This window comes from Tauraco erythrolophus, chromosome 16 (genome assembly GCF_009769465.1).
Source record: "Tauraco erythrolophus isolate bTauEry1 chromosome 16, bTauEry1.pri, whole genome shotgun sequence".
Taxonomy (NCBI): Eukaryota; Metazoa; Chordata; class Aves; order Musophagiformes; family Musophagidae; genus Tauraco; species Tauraco erythrolophus.
The window spans coordinates 9,672,938-9,690,894 of NC_141480.1; the positions used below are offsets into that span (position 1 = coordinate 9,672,938).

At 45.6% G+C, this 17,957-nt stretch overlaps 2 protein-coding genes across 3 annotated transcripts; both read right to left on the reverse strand.

Moving 5' to 3' along the window:
• Positions 1–3,516: 3,516 nt before the first annotated feature.
• On the reverse strand, positions 3,517–7,520 carry LOC104375306 (serine peptidase inhibitor Kazal type 6). Of its 2 annotated transcripts, none has more exons than XM_009981616.1 (4): positions 7,463–7,520; positions 5,325–5,350; positions 4,343–4,455; positions 3,517–3,562 (listed from the first exon to the last, which is right to left on the reverse strand). In XM_009981616.1, the coding sequence occupies exons 1-4, from the start codon at positions 7,518–7,520 to the stop codon at positions 3,517–3,519; spliced, it is 243 nt and encodes an 80-aa protein (XP_009979918.1). The 2 variants fall into 2 exon arrangements, with proteins under 2 accessions (XP_009979918.1, XP_086477855.1); XM_086621729.1 differs by having other exon boundaries at positions 5,325–5,356.
• A 3,758-nt stretch (positions 7,521–11,278) lies between these two features.
• Positions 11,279–17,641, reverse strand: LOC104375310 (ovomucoid-like). Its single transcript, XM_086621819.1, has 9 exons — positions 17,606–17,641; positions 15,311–15,455; positions 14,810–14,832; positions 14,117–14,238; positions 13,817–13,862; positions 12,799–12,926; positions 12,632–12,677; positions 11,811–11,929; positions 11,279–11,351 (listed from the first exon to the last, which is right to left on the reverse strand). Exons 1-9 carry the CDS (start codon positions 17,639–17,641, stop codon positions 11,279–11,281), a joined length of 738 nt encoding a protein of 245 aa, XP_086477945.1.
• Between the last annotated feature and the right edge of the window lie 316 nt (positions 17,642–17,957).

The window sequence follows — 17,957 nt, forward strand, 5'->3', positions numbered from 1 at the left end:
AGCAGACAGAGCCAGGCTCCTCATGGTAGTGCATAGCTTGGAGATGAGACAGTTGAAAGAAAAGAGGTTGAAATTGAATACAAGGAAAAATTTCTTTACCATGATGACAGTCAAACCCTGATACAGGTATCTTAGGGAGATTGTGCATCCTCCGTCCCTGGTGGTTTTCAACACTAGACTGGATAAACCCTGAGCACTCTGATAGGACCTCGGAATTGACTCTACCATGAGCAGGAGGTTGGACCAATGTCCCTTGCAACCTAATCCAGCCTGCCCTGTCTTAGGGAAAAGAGGGTGAACTGGAATGATCACCCAAGTCCAGAGCTTCCTCCACAGCTGGGTTGTGGGAACCCTGCAGTTAGCACCACCACCCTAAGATCATCCCATGGCAGCTAGAAAAGCCTTGTCAAACACTGTGAATGTCAAGGGAAAAAAGTAGGACAGAAGATTCAACTGAGTTGCGACAGTGACACGTGCCTGTGCTGGGGGAGGAGGAGGAAGCGGTGGAGCACACAAGTTAAATGGGCCAAGAGCCTGGACACAGTAATGTATCAGCCGCATCACCAGCAGAGTGAAGCTGTGAGATGGAAATACATCCTGCCCCTCTGCCATGTGCATAGCCCTGTCACGGAAGGGTGCTCAGCTGTGAGCAACCTCGTCCTTTCAGTGAGAGCAACCATACACAAATGTAATTCTCCCATTATTTTAACTGCCATGGCAGGCTGAGTGAGATGTGAAGGGCAGATCTTGGCAGCGGCTGCGATGCTGGGGCAGCTCCCACTCAGCCTCTGCCCCTTCCTCCCCAGGGAGAGAAAAAGCTGTGAAGATGTTCATGTTATCTAATAGAAGAGAGATCTCAAATGTACCATGACTCATGCACCTCTCAAAGCTGTCAAAAAAAAAAAAACAACCAACATCCAAAACACAACATATCTTAAAAGGCTGAGGAAGAAAATCAAAGGAGAAGCAGTGGCTGAAGGTTTGGTTTCTGGTTTGCTACGGGTGTGGGAAGGCAGCCAGACACAGATGGGATCTCAGGCTGGACAGCCTGTGGCCACTGCCACGCTTCTGCCCTGGCATCCATCAGCCATGCCGCGCAGGCGAGCACGGTGCTCTGACACCGAGACTGAACGGACCCGGCACCAGCGGAGCATCACTACTGTCTCGGTTAACCGGAGCGATGTGCCCGCTCAGCCAGAAGGATGGACCGTGACAGAAGCTTTTCACTTGGTGTGACACTGCCTCTCTTGGCCTCTCCCAGGGGAGGAAATTTTGGGAAGTTTCCCTAACTGGGGGAAATCATCGCCTCTGTGGAGATGACTCACATTCCCCCCTTCCCTGGCACAGGTGGAGGAGATGGTAGTTGGGTCTGTAGAGGTACAGAGTTTTTTTAGTCACTATTTGCACTGAAGAGCAAAATACAGGATGGTTATCAAATAGCAAACTCTTGCAGTTTCTGTTTTCTTGTTATCTCAACCTCCAGGTTAAAAGGATTAGATATGAGAATATCCTGTGAGATTTTTGGAGTTACTGAGTGCCATCTCAGGCACAAAGATGTCTTGTACCCCCTCTCTCATTAAAATGTTGCTTTCCGTCCTAACAATGGGGTCTTTTTCCTCCTGTGCCCTAAATATGGTGCTGCTCCAGTGTCGTGCAATGTACCAGGATCATTGCAGGTCTCGGGCAGGAGAGGAAATGTGGAGGTCATCTTGCTCTGAGCAGGAGGATTGATGAGGAAGGTCCTCCCACTTTCCCAATGCACCCTTCATGACCACTTGTCCTTGTGCAGGAGGTGCTTCTTGCTCCCCTCAATCTCATCCATGTTCTGGATGTCTTACTGTTGAGTTTATCAATATAACATCTGAATTCGAAACCAAACAAGTGCACTTCCACTGGCTGTACAGCTTGGGCCACAGAGAAGGTTAGTCTGCTTCCAAGAGGTGGCAGATTTTGCAAGAAGCCGGTAGGCTGGGATGGGAAAAATGTGAGGATCGAAGGCAGCTGGTCCGAGAGAAGCTCCAAACCAGCCAACGTGGAGTTTTGCCTGCGTGGTTCAACTGCTGGCGGGCTGCCGCCTGCACGCTGCCTGTGAAGTTATCAAATGACAAAGGATTTGCCAGAATTGGCATCGTGAATGTGAATTATCCAAAGAGAAGCCAGCGTTAGGTGTGCTGAGCACATTGCTAAGGCCTCTCTGCTTAGGCATTGCACCCCAATTGAGTTCAAAGCACGGATCGTGGCACAATAGGCAAACACACAAGCTCTGTCCAAACAAGGTCCAGAGGTTTAGGTGCTCAGCGTTTAGGTGCTTGCAAAATATGTTGGCCCCTGAGGCTCCTGATAAAATCTAAAGCTCCCTTTGAAAGTTAAGCATTTGACATGAAGAAGCTGGTATCCCATTGATCTGCTGCCAATGTTTTAACAAGGGGATGCCACAAGTATTTCCCTGTGTGAATTTTGCACAATGAATGGAGAGAGACTACAGAATTCATCTTCTCATGTTTGCACGAAGAAGGATTTTCCAGCTAGTGCCAAGAAGAGAGAGGGCAGCAGTGTGTAAAGTAAAGAAAGGAATAAAGTCTTCAAGCATTAAAAATTGTAAATAAATACAAATACTTGTGCCTAGAAAGTCAAGGTCTGTGTATGATTCAGGGAGAGTTTATCCTAGAGGTGGGTAGAGGAAGCCCACAGCTCTTCTCCTCCAGGGAATATATTTTTTTTATAATTATTGACACTTCATACAATCTGGTGCTCTTCTAAATATAATTTTATTAGCATGAGAAGACACTTGGCAGCAGGGAACTAATGCTGGTGAGTTCACAGTTTCCAAGACAAAGCGTTCTCTTAGAAGGGAGAAGAAAGAGACTGATTTGGAAAGAAGAGCCTCGCAGCTTCTGCCTAAAACCAGCCTCCACCTGCCATCTTCTCGTCGCAGGCTTAAATGGAGCAATATTCCCCAGCCTCAGCTTGTTTGTCTCTGGTTTCCAAAGGAGATGAGGCATATGCAGTCACGCTGTTCACCAGCTCTCCTGTCACCCTCCCACAATAACCTCCAAGAGAGGAAGGAACATGTCTATGGAGGATGGGTAAAGAATAAAGGCGGCCGCTGTCACCCACCCCTGCGATGGGGAGAGCCGGGCAGGAGCCCACGAGCGGTTGCGCTGCCCAGCAGGCATGTGCCAATTTGTCAGGCAGGACGGGACAGAAGAGCTACGGCTGCTGGGGACGGGAGAACACGGCCCGTGGGAGCCGTGGGAATCGCCGCTCCGGCACAGGGAGTGCCTTGCTTCCCAGGAGGAGGGTGATGTAATAGCACAGTATAGCGAAGCCACGCATTAGGCTCTGGCATGGCAGTATTGAAGCGCTTTTCTGGGCATTATGGAAAGAGGAATCCAGCCAAAGGATGGTGCTGAGTTTTATTTTATTGAGCAGAGACGGCGGAGGTGAGGGCAAGATGCTCTTATGCCTGTGCTCAGGCGACTGCGGCCGCTGCTGGTGCTCGGTAACAGTGAGGACTCAGCACTTCCCCAGGTGCTTCAATCTTATTTTCCCTCCACTTCTCCTGTAGAAGGAGCAAGACAGACTTAGACAAAGCAGCATGTGACAGACACAGCAGTGTGGGACAAGGAGCTCATCCGCCCAAACAGAACCATTTACCCTACTTGTGCTAGCTGACCCTGCTGCCTCACAGAGAACATCAAGCCATTTTCTCCCCTCCTTGCTCTTCTCTGATTCCTCCCAGGACAAGGCAGCCTTGATTGTGTACCAAATGCTATGGACCACTAAGGAAAAAATGATGTTTTGTGAGCACGTTCAGTCCAGGGGTGGTGGCTCCTATTGCATCTCCTTTAAAAAGGTGGCAGAGCTCAGGAAAAGGAGAAACTTGGGTTCTTCCTCTGAGATATTGCATTTTGTTCCTCAAAGTCCATTCAGACTTTTCAGGAATAATTTGGCACGGCTCAGCTCCCGCGTTCCTCCAGACACTTCTCAGTACCCAGAAGTGTGGGCAGGGAGAGCTGCAGCCTGTGGCATATAAGGGGAAACGTGCATCGATTTAGTGTGTGCAGAAGGTACGGGCGGGATGCAATTGCCTCCCGGGCCCCGTGCTGCGCCTCGGCATGGCAACCAGCAGTGCGCAAAGCCTCGAAATGAATTAAAATTAACTCGCATTCACACAGCTCCATTCCAAGGAGGAAATATTCCACTCGGCACGATTCAGGGGCTGGTGCATACAAAAGGAGCAGCTTGGATGCAGGGCCTCCACTCCATGAAGAACACGGGTACACACGTGGAAACGGAGCCAACTCCCTCTGTTTTCTGGATCCCCTCTACTTTCACTTACAGCACTGCCTTGCAGAAGGCGCACTTGTTTCCGTACGTGATGCCGTCCGTGCCGCAGTGAGGGTTGGACTCCCTCGTGCAGTACACGCTTCTGTTTACAAACTCTCTACAAATCTGCAAAAGAAATAAAAAAAAACCCAACAACACCTTTCAGGACTCCCATACTCTTTCTTTCACTTCCCAACGGTGATAAAAGGTCACTAATACAATGTTTTTTCTGACAAGAGGGCTGAAGTGGCAGTGATAGCATTGCCTATTTACAGAACGAAAAAGCCCTGTCGGAAGCGAGCAGAAAGAATGTTTCATGGCAATTTTTGCCCTATGTTTGAGGAGGGAAACTGTAGGCACCTGGGAGGAGTCTTGATCTCCCAAAGACAGGAGTGGATTAGCCTAGGCATGTAGGAGAAGAGTCAGCACTGATGCTCTTTCAAGTATTTGACGCCAAGTTAGTTCACCGCTGCATGGCTTCATGCATATTGCGAAACCGTGCTCTCAGCTTGGCGCTCACTGAGCTGTCTGCCTTCCCAGCGAAAGGAGGAGAAAACCAGAGTCTTTGGGGAATTAAAAATGGTGTCCAGGAAATGTACAGGTATGTTGTTCTGGACAAGTCCCAGTGATGGACCTTGTTGCAGGGGGATCAAAAACACTCTCAATAGTTCATTTGTTTCATGAGAAGATCAGACAGTGGAGCAAAGTGGACAAAAGTGGTGCCGTGTATAAACACAACCCTGTGCAAGCACCCTAGACCTGATCGTGGGAAGGATTTGCTGCTCCAACCATCAATTTCCCTGGTCTACTTGCTAATGCAGCCACACATATCATTCCCTGTCCACCAGCGAACCCCACAAAGTGTTGGGACTTCTTGGAAGGACCCACCTGCTCCTAGTAGACATTAAAAACTGTTTACCAGGCACCAAGATCTCGGTTACAAAACTATTCCTCTAGAAAATGCAGATTCGGTAAGCAGAAACAGCTGCACTAACCTCTTCAATGTCTTGACCTGCTACATCTGGAATAAAAAAAATAAAACAGGTTTTACACATCAGCATTATTTTCTGACAGAGGCTGAACTAAAGTTACAAGCCCTTTATGCAAATTGCAGTGAAACATACACCAGGTTTTTCCTACTCCGTCATCCTGTGCGGCGGCGGAGGGGGCAGGAAATACATTATCTGAATTGCTTTTCAGTATTTTGCTTTTTTTTTTTGAACAACAGTACTAAAATAGCATGTAATCAGTCATTCAGCTGCAACTGCACCTCAGACACACAACCCTGTCTCCTGGAAGGCAGCTGCTCCTGGGGACGTGAGCCACCGCGTTGTGTTCGGAGCTGCGCTCAACAGAGATACTGAAGCTATCATGACTTTTAAGGCTTTTAGGCTCCCACACCTCATTGTCTACAAGGAAAATGGCTGGTATTGCTAAGAAGAGTGTACCGTGAAGAAGAAGGAGAGCCTGTGGTCAGCTTTACAGCCATCCCCAGCACGGCACAACCCAGAGACTCTCGCAGAACGACTTCATCCCAGATGAGATACAAAGAGATGTCATGGAGTGATACAGAGCAGAACAGGCAGTGCCGGTCAGTAAGAGCACAAAAATACCCGCTGTAACCACAGGCTCTGGGCTTGAGGGTAATTGGTCCATCCTCTTTATATTTCTTCGCTGCAAAGACTGCAGTTGGGCACGTAGGTTGAGTCACGGCTGCGGGACAGGGCGGCCCTGCCATGTCTCTAAGCGGGGGCCTGACACTCCAGGGTGAACTGAATGAAGATTTGCGGAATCTGGGTCGCAACACTGTGGGACAAATACCCAGCATCTCACGGCGCAGCAGAGGTTTGGCTACAAGGCCATACCTGCTGGGCCAGGGGGCTGCTGGGGGCTGTGATGCTGCTCTGGTGGCTCTGGGCAGGAGAGAACCTGGGGCAGGAGATGGGAGGACACTCGGGCTCCCACATGTTGGAAATCTCACCCAACCCTCAGTCAACTAGACCATCGTCCATCAACCCACCCTACTTCTTCTGCCAATTGTTCTGCCCTTCGATGTCTGGTACTAGTGTATTTATCATGTCCTCAGGTTAGGCCAGGCTGCCTTAATTGTAAAGTCACTGTTATGACTATCCACACGTTATTTACAAAATAGATCATTAGATAGTTTTTATAAATATTACATGTGGCTACACAAGACTTTGTGATGATGTCTCTTGACATCTGTTTATTCTACAAGAGATCACAGAGTTTGCTGCTATTCTGCCTGGCCTTGGAAGGAAGCTTCAGCACTCTGACGGAACCCAGTCCCAATTAAGACTCAATTAGAGACAGATGAATATTTCATAATGAATAATGCGTACAAAGTAATTCACCTCTTTCTCCATGCACAGCTTGCAATTTTCTCAAGTGAATTCTTTATGCAAATTATTCACAGAAAAACAAGTATAAATAATTCTTGTTCTGTACATTCTTCAGTAACCATCGCCACAAACCTTGCAGAGCTGGGTCATCTGGATGCAAGCAACTGATAACAGTGAAGTGACCTATATGTTCAAAATCATCACCCAGCTTCCCCAGATCGTCAGAGATGTGTAAATCTCCAGATAAATAAATGCTGGATCCTTTTAATTTGCCCTCTTTGTTCTGACTCCTTGAGGATATCTGAATTTAATTTTCAAGCTTTTCTCTGCAACGTAAATGAAAGCCGAAACTTTCATCTAATTACGTTTCCACATCTCCCAGGAAAACACCAAATACCAAGATGCTTAGGATCAGAACAAGAGCTGATGACCCTGAGGTGAGTGAGTTTCTTCTCTAACTGGTTCAGCAAAACTCTCCAGTGAACATTTGTACCAAAAATTCGTAATTACACTCTGCTCTGGTACATTTGCTGAAAGAGCCGCGTAGAATTTGCTCGCTCTGTCTCCCAATGACACCTCTGCCGCGTTATTCACTGCGGAGGCACAAGAGGAGTGGAAATATGTCACACGACTGAGCGAGTCCTACGGATATTTTCTACTCACTCAGCTTTATCTTCAAGCCTGTCATCGGCTGCTCAAGGCTCTCCAAAGTTTGCTGTTGTCAGGAAAGGTTTGGGTTGTTTTTTTCCTAGGCTAGGGAAAAGATCACTTACCCGAGAAGAAAGAGAGCAGCAGGAGGCTGAGAAGCACTATGGCACCTGTTGCCTTCATGCTGCAGGTAGGTCTTTAGTCCAAGCCAAGCGATCTGTGCAGGAGGTATCTCAGCACCGGAGCCCACGAAGTGCACACAGACCTGCCTTTCTGTGTATTTATGTGCCCGTCTGTAGCTGTCCTCATTCCCCACCTTAATTGTGAGAACTTCTCCACTTCATTTCTAGAGCCATTATTGGTCCTGGCCGTGTTTATGGTGCTTTAAGAATGCTGCCCTGTCCACATCAAACCTAGAAAGGGCTAATTATATGAGTGATAGACTCAGGCTTGTAATATCTTTTTTTTTTTTTTTTTTCTAAATAGTCACAGGATTCTCACAAGGGTGAATTTTCAAAGAGGTGATTCATCGGGGAAACTGGTAATTTTCATTCTCTGGGCCCTTGCTGAATGCCAGCTCCAAGGCTTTGAGTGCGGCGTGATGACACTCACTAGACGTTACGAAATAAATCACAGCATGGGAATGTGTTGTCTGTGAAACCAATTATACGTTGTTCCCTGGCTATTTTTGAGGATGGTTCTAAATTTGTTGGTTTGGGGTGGAGAAGCGCTCCGATGTGACATGCTCTCATAGCTGTGTGCACAGTCCCAGATAGGACTGCTGACTCTCCACCCTGAACTATTTAAACTCTAGCTGTCAATGTTTTCCAATTTTTCACATTCACAAACATATGTTAGGGCTCCGCTCCCACAGCAAGTGGCAACGAAGGGAATTTGATGGGGAATCAGGAGACTTGAGCTCTATTTCCAGCTGAGTCTGTGCAAGGATTTGTATTCAGCTGCAGCATTTGCAAAATATCTGTTTAGATAAGAACAATCAAATTCCAGCATGCTTTCCTAAGGAGACAAGGCTTATGAGAGCGCTGTGTATAGATATATCCCTTTATTAGTTCCCCCAGTAAATTTTGAATCTACTAGTTCCAACCAAATTTGACATAGGAGGGAAAAAAATTAAAAAACCATAATACATTTTTCTTGCAACAGAGGAAAGATGCCACTAACGTCCTCAGCCAGTGAGGGAGAGAGTTTCTGCAGGAAAGCAATGCTGTGAGTGCCCTACATCTGGGAAAGCATCAGAGCTTGCAGCTTGCCAGACATCTTGAAATCCACACAGCAGAGAAACCGTGACTGACAGGTGAATTCTCAGATGTCTATTAAGGGTGAGCTCGCGACGCAGCCTCTCATATAATTTAGTTATCAAGGCAGTCAGCCGCAGCGCCGTTCAAAATCACGCTTAGTTCTGCCACTCGCAGCACTACTTGTTTGCCTTTTCTAGTTTCATACGTCACTGCTCACCACCGCAGCCTTAAAGCCTCAGTCCTTTATCTACCCAAATGTTTTGGTGGCTGCAGCGTAACCACCTGGCTGAAGCCTTCGCAAACGTACCACAGGGACCAATCCCTTCTGGGCTGAGGAGAGGAAGAGATTAAATTACCAACCAGGTGATTATCATTATTAGCCCTTTCCACTTCTTTATAACCTCCGAAACAGGCCACTTACTGGTGTGGGTGAGGACATTCTTCTGTCCCTTTGACTTCTCTGAAGACCAGGGATAGAAGAAGGGCACTTGGACCTTGCTTTGCAGTCTAATGGCTGTTGTTGAGCAGAATCTTGCTGATGTCAAGCTGAGTACTTACCTGTGCTGGGCTGGTCTTTAGTCTTGTGTGATACAAATCTTTCCATCTTCTAAAGTGTTTTTTTAGGTTTGGGGTTTTGTTTTGTTTTTTTTTTTTTTTATGGTTAGGGCTGGAAGGGACCTCAAAGATCATCTAGTTCCAATCCCCCTGCCATGGGCAGGGAAACCCTCCACTACACCAGGTTGCTCAAAGCCTCATCCGACCTGGCCTTGAACACTTCCAGGGATGGGGCACCCAGAGCTTCTCTAGGCAACCTGTTCCAGTACCTCACCATCCTCAGAGTGAAGAATTTCTTCCTTATATCTAATATAAATCTCCCCTCTTTCAGTTTAAAGCCATTACTCCTTGTCTTACCACTATATGCCCTTGTAAAAAGTCCCTCTCTCTGTTCTTGCTCAGAGGTTCATGACACATCTAGGATTCAGCCATATACCCAGCACTTGCCATTTGCCTTTCCTTTCCCTGTAGGTGAGCAGCTCTTTGGGCTTTTCCAAAGCCTCCTGAGCTCCTAAGCAAGTATCTGGCTTCCTCAGTCAGAAACTGCCACTGCAGAGGAGGCTTACTGTAGGATCTTGCTGTTGAAGACAATTTCCAGTTATGGCCAAAACTCCACTGGTCTGTGGCCACTCTGTAAACTTGTTGTTGGCCAACAAGGAATTGCAGCAGAGCTCTGTCCTGTTCCGACAGGTCTCTGTTCACATTCACTAGCTACTGAGACCGTTCCTTAATTATTTTTCACATGCACACAAGTAGGTAAGCAGTGAGGGTTCTCATGACTCTCTAGTTTGTCTTTTCTTAAGTAGAGGCACAAAGGCATGATGTGATTTATATTGCCTGTACTAACAGAAAAAAAAAAAAGAAAATGAAAAGTTCCATCCCTCTTCCTAGGAAAGGGCATTGATCTGTGCTAGTACTAGGGGAAGGACATGCCTCTTATCTTCTGGTGAGAAGCACCTACAAGAAACAATCTACATCAGGAAACCAGACCCAAAGAAAAGGCTTGGAAGTCACAGATTTTGTCCCAAATATCAGCCTTACCAGCAGATATTATTGCTACATAACAAGAGAATGGGAGGTGGAGAAAGGAAGAGGAAGGGAGCGTGTGAGCCGTGGCACTTGGAACTTTTTGCCCATGCTGTTTGCATACTAACTCCTTGACTCACTGAAAAAGGTGGCACATCATCATGAACACTCATATATATCATTGCTCCTCCAGTGCACTCTTTAGGCGCCCATAAAGATGTTATCTCCATACCTTTTCTCCCAAGATAAAAAGCACCTTGGAGCTACCAGCACATCTTTTGGTCCTTCTTTCCTCCGGATAGAAAATCCGAGACATTTTCCTGAAAGGCCCCCTGTCCTACCTCTGCCTCAAATACCCCAAGTACGACTTTTCAGATCTCTTCTCCAAGAAGCTGGAAGCCCAAGCCCAGTCTAATTTCTCCTCAGGTCCTCATTAGGCTCATTACAGCCTTGCCTAGCTTGCTGCAATTTTCTGCTGATCAACACAGTCTCGATGAACACACCCTTCAAGGAAACAGCAGTTCCTAATTTTCTTCCCTATGAGATAGCCTCCTCCCTTTGCCATAAGCCTCCTTTTTATAACACACTGCCAGATCTGCCCCTTGCCCAGGTGTGACCAGTTAGGTCTGACCAAGGCCACCTTTCTCTTTCACACTTCCTCATGGCCATCCCCCTGTGTCAGGGCCCCTGAAAGGACAAGTTCCTCCAAGACTCAGGGCTGTTACAAAGACAAAACCACTTACACTCTATAAGACACCGAAATTAGGGAAGTGGCAGTATTTTATCACAGCTTGGTTTCTCTTCTGATGGTTTGGTATGAAGTGACGTACTCTCGTGAGGGCTTGGGCTGGTGTGTGATCGATGTTACGCTTTGCTCTTTGTTGTGGTTTATTTCACAACTTCTCCTGCCTGACAGATAAGTATCTAAAAGCTTGAAGACCATTACTCCTGCCCTGAAAAAAAAAACAAAACCAAAAAAACAGTCCATGGCAAAGAGAATGGCAGCGTTTCATTTATTGATCAATTGAAGCGGAGACCAATGCTCAACAGTCGAGGGAGCAGGGAAGAGCGTGTTTGATGGCAGGATTTGTAAGGGAAAAATCACTGCAAAGAGTACGGCTCCTGCACGCTACATTCACCACGATGTTTGAGGAACAGTGTTCCCTGGTTCCGCCTGAAGAGAGAGACAGATCAAAATTACAGACGTGGATCTCAGTTTTATAGTCTAACTTTAGCCAAATAAGCCAATGCTCTCATGCTCTCCAGGTTATAATGTACTTCACTTAATGTTCCACCTCTTTCCTGATTCTCCACGAAAGAGATTTGGGACAAACTCCACGGTTTTGGACACTTCCTACGGTCATAGTTTAACTCACTCTGGCAGGGAGGGAGTCAGCCTACAAGCCTACAAATGGGGATCTGGGTTTAATTGCAAGGGAAGGAGAAGACTCACTCAGGCTTAAGATCTGCAGTGCCTGGGGGTGACAGAGGAGCGAACGTCGGGAGAGGAATGCGGAGCAGGGCTAATGAGAGGGGCTAACGGGAGCTCCAGGGCTTCCACACCAGCTGTCGCCGCTGCGTGTGCGCTCCGGCTCCTCTGGTTTCATGGCTACGCGGCGAGCTCCATGCTTACCAAACCACACGGCAGAACTGGCACTTGTTTCCATAAGTTCTGCCATCGGAGCCACAAAGGGGGTTATAGTCATCAGTGCAGATGACATTGCTGCTCTTCTGTTCGCTGCAGTCAATCTGCTAATGACGGAGCAACAACAGGTTTTAAAGCTTTTGTTCCCCATATTTTCCTACGTGAGTGCTTTATGTTTATTTAGTGTTTATGATATGGCAAAGCATAAAAGCATTTTCAGGTGCAGGGCTCTCTTGTTCTAGTGGCTCTGCAGACTCGAAAGCAGAGAAAGTCCTTGCCTGGAGCAGCCTGGAGTGCAGCGAAGGCAGAGGGGAAAAAAATCTAATAAATACTGTTGTAAATAATGACACGACTGTGCTGATATTTCCAGGCTGGCCCTCCCACTGCCTGCTCTGCTCCGGCTTGGAGGCGAGCGTACAGAAAGCCAATGGTCACAAACCACACTGCAGAAAGTGCTCCCAGCTGAGGAACCAGCGCTACTGATAGTGCTGGTAGAGTTCGATTCTCCTGCTCTCCCGCAGAAGGGGTGAGGCAGCATCTCTTGCTCAGCCCCTTTCCTGGTAAATGAAGGTCTTGGCACCCGCTAACTGTTGTGTCTCCAGGTCAGAGGGGGGACTGTGTATCTGAGTCATGGATTTGGTTCCATACCCTTTGACTCTGGCATACCTTAACTATTTTCTTCAAATCCTATTTACAAGGCAAATGCACCAGGACAGTCAGGTGTTTCTATTATTTAGTTGAGACTCAGTGAATTTGCGTTGTAAAACATATTGCAACAGCAGTTAAGAGTGCAGATTTCTGCGCTTTACCTGGAAGCATTCTCCAACACTGCGCAGGTTTAAGTCCAGTCCATTCCTTTTGAAAGAAAGCGAGTTGAGAACAAGTAAGGACAACACAGCTGCTTCAGTTATGCTCTAAATACCAACACGAGCACCTACTGATCCAGAAACCCCCACCCTGTGACCACTTCACTCACGCCACGGCACTGCAGAATTCACACTTGTTTCTGTAGGTAACCCCGTTGGTGCCGCAGAAGGGCATGTACTCCAGGGTGCAGGGGATCACACGACCACCGCTTGATCTCAGGTAGCCGGTACAGTCGAGCTGAAACAGTCAGAGAACAACATTTCAGCATCTGCTCCTCTTTGCATCAGTCCTGTGTAACGGAGCACGGTGCAAGAGGCGTCTCCCTCCATCCTCAGAGCTGAAAGAGAAGCTTCCAGCCCCAGCATGGTGGAGTTGGAGCACGAACAGTTGAAGTCCTGCACATGGGCACAGCACGATCCTGGAGCATCTGGGTTTTTTTCCTGTCCTGAAATGGGCTTCATCAGTGTCATCTTGGGGATTTTCATCGTGAACATCACCGTGAAGGATCTTTGCCTGAAATGTCTTATGTGGCAGCAAATTTTGCTGCAAAATGTCAATGCCACTTGAAAATGGAGTTTACACTCACCTCGGTGTTTTTGCAATTACTCTGAGTGTACTGAAATGGAAGTAATTTTATTATGTTAAATTGCACAGCCAGAGGGTTTCTTTACTTTCTCTCTCTAAACCAAAAATAAAAATACTTCTGCACTTCACCGTAGCTCAATATATTGATAAACAAAACTCTACGATAAATGTTCTGATAGAATTGTTTTTCCTGTTACAAAACTACAATTTAGTCAAAATCCAAACTTCCTCTGGGAATTTCTTGTCTTCAACAAGCCTCTATGTCTAAGTCTAAAGAGAAATGTTTTGCTGAAACATTCTTAAGTCTGGTCTTATACACAAGATAACGTTCCAAAACTCAATGATTTTAACGATTCAAATAAAATGTGAAATAAATTCTTGCAAATTTGAAATTCTTCATTTTCATTCCATTTCTGACAGTTTGAAATTCTGTGTTTTTTAATGCAGAATTAATCCTGGTGAGGTTTCTGCCTAGCTCTCTGCCACCATTTCACCCACTACTGCTCAGCGCAGCAGGAGAAGGAACCGATCTCAGACCTTACCCTAACACATCTTCCATCGTGCTTCTTGTCGATGGCTCGGTTACGGCTAGAGAGAGAGAGAGGAAAGCGAAGGAAGGATTAATATGTTGATACCATGTAGTCATCTCACTCATTAAGTCTCTCCGCTCATAAAGCCTCAGTAATTAATCAGATTCAGGAGCTTTGACACAGAAGATCGCGGGCATTAGGGAAGACAAACTTATGAAAAGTCTAGTCCACCCCATGATTAGTCATAACCCCAAAGGCTTTTGTCTGCTACTTGAACTGGCACTGTAGGTAATTGGGAGACGTTATACTCACAAGAATTCGTTGCAGAGGAAGCACTCGTTGGGGTAGGTCACGTTGTCGGTCCCGCAGACAGGTTCGTAGTGGCGGGGACAGGCAAGGTGCATTTTCCCTAACTGGTACGTGTTGCAGGAGGCCTGTTAAAGAGGACTTGTAACATCTCCAAGTGGAGAGAATGGTGTACTTGTGTTAATCATGTTTTTGCTGCTTTGGGAGACTAATGTTGGTCATTGTTTTTCTCTGTCTCTCTCCGATGGTGAAGAAGAGAGGGAACAAAATATATTGTGTCTCTTACAGCACGCAAAAGCATGGTTTTGCTATTAAAACTTTCAGTACTGTCGTAAAACATGGCAGGCAAAAATGATCATTCCTTGGGGAATCAAGGCAGGGAAGATATTTAGGCAGTTATTCAATAGTTGTACAGATCTTCTGCTGGCACTCTATGCTGTGCTGACTCTCACTCTATGTTATTAGTCACTGTCTTTTTTATCGTCATCAACATGGTAACTAATATTTCTCTGGCAGAGGTATTTTCTTATTTGGGGGAAAAAAGGTGATATAATACTTAGGGACACTTTTCCTTCTTTCTTTCTTGCTCAGTCTCCTTTTTGTTCTGCCTCAAGCCTTCCCTGGGATACAGTGTGAGTATGAATTATTCATCTAGACTTAGAAATCAAGACTAAACGACAAAGAAGACGTATTACTCACCCGTCGTTGAGCAATAGCAATACCTACAATTAAAAAAAAAAGAGATTACAAAATATAAAACCTGAGTGTCCTTGACCAAAATTCCTCTGGAATCATTAATTTCCCAATAGAGTAGCCAAAAACACTTTCTTATTACTGAGAAGTGATTGTTTTCCCAAATGTTTTATCTCCTCCAAGTAAACAAGAAGTTATATGCTAAGATTTAAAAAATTAATTATTTGTGAAACCAGAAATTTTGACTCACTAAAGCAGAAATGGAACATAAACTTTTCTCCTTTTGCAGCACTATTATCCCCACTAAGTCTCATAAGTTTAAATCAGACAAATGCGTCCTACTCTTCTGTAGTATTTATCTGCACAAGGATAAAGTTCATTAAAAGAGAGTTTACATATTACTAAATCATCACTTCTCCAAAAGGCTGAACTCTCCTTTAAGATGTGTGTATAAAGGCAAAGGTTCAGGAGAAGACACTAGCACAGACTGTAACAAAAACAACTTACCAGAAAGGCAGCTGAGAAGCACAAGCCCAAGAAGGGCAATGCTTCTTGTTGACTTCATAGCGGAGATGGTTATAGAGTCTCTTACTTGCAAATCTGTCGCTGTTGAATTCAGTAGACAGTTCTCAGCCTTCTCTCTCTCTGCTCTCTATATATACATGTCCCTGACCTTGTGAAGTCATCCCATAAAGTAATTATTTGCTCTGTAAACTAAGAAAATTGTATTGATTATTGAGTTGAGCTCTAAAGAATACTTTTTTGTTAGAGATGTCCAGAAGAATTAAACAAAAATGTGAGCTACACCCAGCTTGTTAACAAAGGCGCCCTGCTGTACAATGAGTGATTTGTACTTTCCAAACAAGAGCACTGTCTCAATAGTAGATGTTGTGAAATTACGTATGGAAGTTGGTAAAGCAAAAAAAGGCCATTTGTTGAAAGCGTTTAGCTTGTGCACACTGTATTACATCCTCTAGATGGTAATTGGGCTCCGGGAGAGTTGCACGGTACACCAGGGTGGGAGGACAGCAGCATGGGACACTAAGATTTTACAGATATAGAAGCTGGGGTTTGACAGGGATCCGTATACGTTAAATATGCTGAGGGCTCAGTGAATGTCTCCACACTCTCTCCTGTAGTTTCTTGGTATGCTGGATTTCTCATCAACAAGAAGGAAACAGTCACCACAACAGTAAAGCATTACCTAAAAGTTCAGAAGTTTATAAAAATATTTCTATGTAGGAGCAAGAGTTATTAATCCATTGGCAATGGGCATGAGTTTGATTAAGAAACGATGAGAATAAGTAGCCTTAAATCCAGACTAAGATAATGTTTCCTCACAATAGCAAGCAAGTGGTGTTATGTGCAGGTGATGTGGACTTCTTAATATGAAAGACACTCAAGAAAAATTTGCAGCAGCTGCAAACAGAAGGTACGCCCTTAGGCTCCCCCCCTTCCCCACTATTACATGGCATTACATTCAGAGTGTCAGCTGAAAGTTGTGTTTTAAAGAACATGAGTGAAGAATAATGTGCTAGGCTCTGTTAAGTGCAAGTGTATGGAAAAACAAAGAAGGAATATTGCATAAAATAATATATTCTCTATTTAAGGCAGTCACGGAAAGAAGTGAGGAACTGAATGTGTTTGTGCTTTAGAGGAAGCTTGATTCGTACATGTGGCTTAAAGGCAGCCTGAGTTTTAAATAGAAAATCAGAATTGTTGTTCTTATTATCCTGGGAGATGTTCAGGTCTTGGCATGGGCAGATAAATCATAAAAATGTAGCTGAAAGTGTAAGGGAACAGTAGTCACAAAATAGAGCTTGTGGGATTTGGCTGGTTCATATCAATGAAATAATTTTCCTGAAAAATAAATGAGTAATGCTATTTGGATTTCATTCACAAGTATCAGAAGTTGAAGGGTTCCCTTGAAAGCTGTTTCTGTTGTGCTCTTAGCACCCTGAGTGACTTGACTTTCAGATTCCTTGAACTGATTGTGAGCATGTTTGGAAGGGAAGCAGTAATCACAGAAGCATTAATATTGATTAGTCTCCAGGGGCAAGAAAGCCAAAGCCTGAAAACAAGGCTTCCTCAGAACTTGCACTAGCCACCGGTGGAGATGGCACTTGCTGGCTCTGCAATGGTTAGTGAGGCTACAGGAATGCAGTCTGCCGCCTCTTCAGCCCTGCGGTCCAAGCTTCTCCATATCCACCTCCAGATCGGAGATCCCCAGTTACCAGAAACTGTGCTGCTTCTCCAGGCACCTCTCCTGCCAGGCTGAAATCACACTGGTCACTCAGGAGCTGTTGTGAACGGCAGGGTATCTGCTAGGGAGCGGCGGCGTTCTCATGTTTGGCCAACACCTGCCCTTTGATCAATTAGATCCTCTGGGGAGATATCCCTCTGATCCTCATGCTGCTTCTGAGGGTCTGGTTAGGCAACCTGGACTGGTCCAAAATCAGCTCTTTCCCTCCGGTGATCCCTGTGACTTCACAGGGCAGCAGGCAGAAAAAGAAAAGCAAGGAAAGAGTCTTGCCACAGGGTCTGCAAGAAAGGATGGGAGATAATCGGTAGCAGTCAAGGGCAGGGCAGCGAGAGCTGCTGGGTTAGGTGTGACATGGGGTTGCACAAGGAGCTCCACTAATAAGAAACAGAGAGAATGGGATAGAAGTAATTGCGGGGCAGCAGATGGGTTGAACGAGGCATTAGGAGCACTCAAAAACAACTGTGTCCATGTATTTGGAAGAGTGAGCTTTGGGAAATGTCATACACATGTAGCAAGTGGGAAGGGCAAAATAAACTCACCTGACAAAACCTGTCCATGATATCCAAGAGTGTCATGATGGTGGGCTCAGTAAAGTGATTTTGGGTACAGGATTATTTTAACCTTGTTTTTCTGCAGGTATGAGATCCATAGGAAAGTTTAAATAAAACCCTTCCTGCTATTTCAAGTTCTTGGAAGACGAATTTTCAAGAAGGTTGTGGCCACATGAGATAAACATTGGTAGCCATATGATGGATCCTCTTTTAATAAGGTAAATTTCCAATAACTCTGGAAATACTACCCAGTTTCTAACCCAGCATTATCTCTTCCCACAGCAGTGGTATTTTCCTAGGGAATCTTTTCTCTGGTCTTGAGATTTTCTGTCTCAAGCAA